General features: G+C 40.5%; 1 protein-coding gene across 4 annotated transcripts in view; it reads left to right on the forward strand.

Annotated features, from left to right (window-relative positions):
* The window catches only part of ano11 (anoctamin 11), a 48,942-nt gene extending 47,577 nt beyond the window's left edge, over nucleotides 1–1,365 (forward strand). For all 4 annotated transcript variants that reach the window (XM_068733870.1, XM_068733871.1, XM_068733869.1 and 1 more), the window contains one exon: nucleotides 513–1,365. In XM_068733870.1, the coding sequence (XP_068589971.1) occupies nucleotides 513–544 (32 nt within the window). In that variant the 3' untranslated portion in view covers nucleotides 545–1,365. The remainder of the gene's footprint in view (nucleotides 1–512) is intronic.
* Nucleotides 1,366–1,455: the final 90 nt, after the last annotated feature.

Below are 1,455 nucleotides of genomic sequence, written 5' to 3' on the forward strand. Positions count from 1 at the left end.
GATGTGGCCCGGGAAAGGGAAGTTTGGGGTCCCTCGCTGGAGCTGTTGCCCCCGCGAACCGATCCCGGATAAGCGGTTGAAGATGAGATGAGATGAGACGTTAATTAGTTAGCTTTAGAGGTGCTGCTAGGATAGCTGTTGTGTTCTCCTTCAAGGCTTACAGCTATGCTAGGCTAACCACATCCAGACTCTAGCTTCATACTTAACTCACAGACATAACATTGACATCGAGCTTATAGTTACATCTTCAGAAAGAACGCAAATTGTCATATTTTACTAAAATGTTTTAAAATTCATATTGTTTTATTGCAAGTTTCAAAATATAAAAAAAATGTTAGCAACCGGCTGTAACTTAGTAGCATGTTGCAACAAAGATTGTCTGTGTCAGTTTTTTCCCCCCCTCTCCACTCTCTTGCTGTAGTCAGTCTGACAGAACTAATTCTCTCCTCTGTCTTTGTGCTCCTTCCCCATTCCTTCTGCATCCAAACCCAACTGCACGGCCTCGCCTGAAGCAAGCGACACATCCTTTGGAAATATGAGTTAGGACTCCAGTGCGGAAAATGAGTGGTTATTGGAGGAATAAAAGACACTCCTTCACATCTGGGATAACATGAGTGAACTTAGTCCATGAGTGAAATACTGCCGCTGCACTAGGATTGTTTTCATTTCATTCACTAATGTGCATACCGCGCAGACTTTAAAATAAACAGGTGTGTAACGGAGGCTAAACTCACCTTTTCATCTGGAGAACACAGTTCTTCAACACAAGTCAAAGACTTATATTTAGGCCTATAGCAATGTATCTTCACATGTTCCAAAATCAGTCCTTGATCTGAAAAGGATCCACATCTTTCTTATCCATACAGGGTACTGACCCGACAGCAACCCAGCCCTAGCGGACCTGAAGGAAATGGAACAAAAACACCCAGAAAATGTGTTTTATATGGTTTGCTGATACGCTGCCCCAATTTGCTTTAAACCTGCATCAATTTTTTGTCTTGGCAGAAATGTAAAAGTCTTAATGTCTTAATATATGTATAGATGAATACTGAAATTTATTTGGCTAGTTTGCGGAAAAACTCAATAGCGTCCGTGGCCAAAATGCAACACTCACAAAGTAACAGGCATAATATCTAGCATAGTGAAGCCACATCTATGCCAGTAATTTAAGTCTTCATGTTTCTAGTGGCTAAACTAAATTTGCAGCATGAATTGTTAACGCTGTCAGACTTCATGTTCTGTTCATTCTAGTTACAATTTCACACTGACCTAATACCTGCAGCAGTGTGCATCAGACCCAACCTGAGTATTATTAGTATTACATTGATGCTATATGGTTTTAATGACATTAAAGAGTAACTTGAATCCCCCTGAAAATTTTGTTTTTGCTGATCTCCAGTGGTTTAAGTTTTCACCTTGAAACAGTTATGTTCAGGTGTATGCCAGGACCCTGTG

The sequence above is a fragment of the Cebidichthys violaceus genome, unplaced genomic scaffold, assembly GCF_023349555.1.
Source record: "Cebidichthys violaceus isolate CVI_PGR_0920_01 unplaced genomic scaffold, fCebVio1.0.p SCAF_6, whole genome shotgun sequence".
Taxonomy (NCBI): domain Eukaryota; kingdom Metazoa; phylum Chordata; class Actinopteri; order Perciformes; family Stichaeidae; genus Cebidichthys; species Cebidichthys violaceus.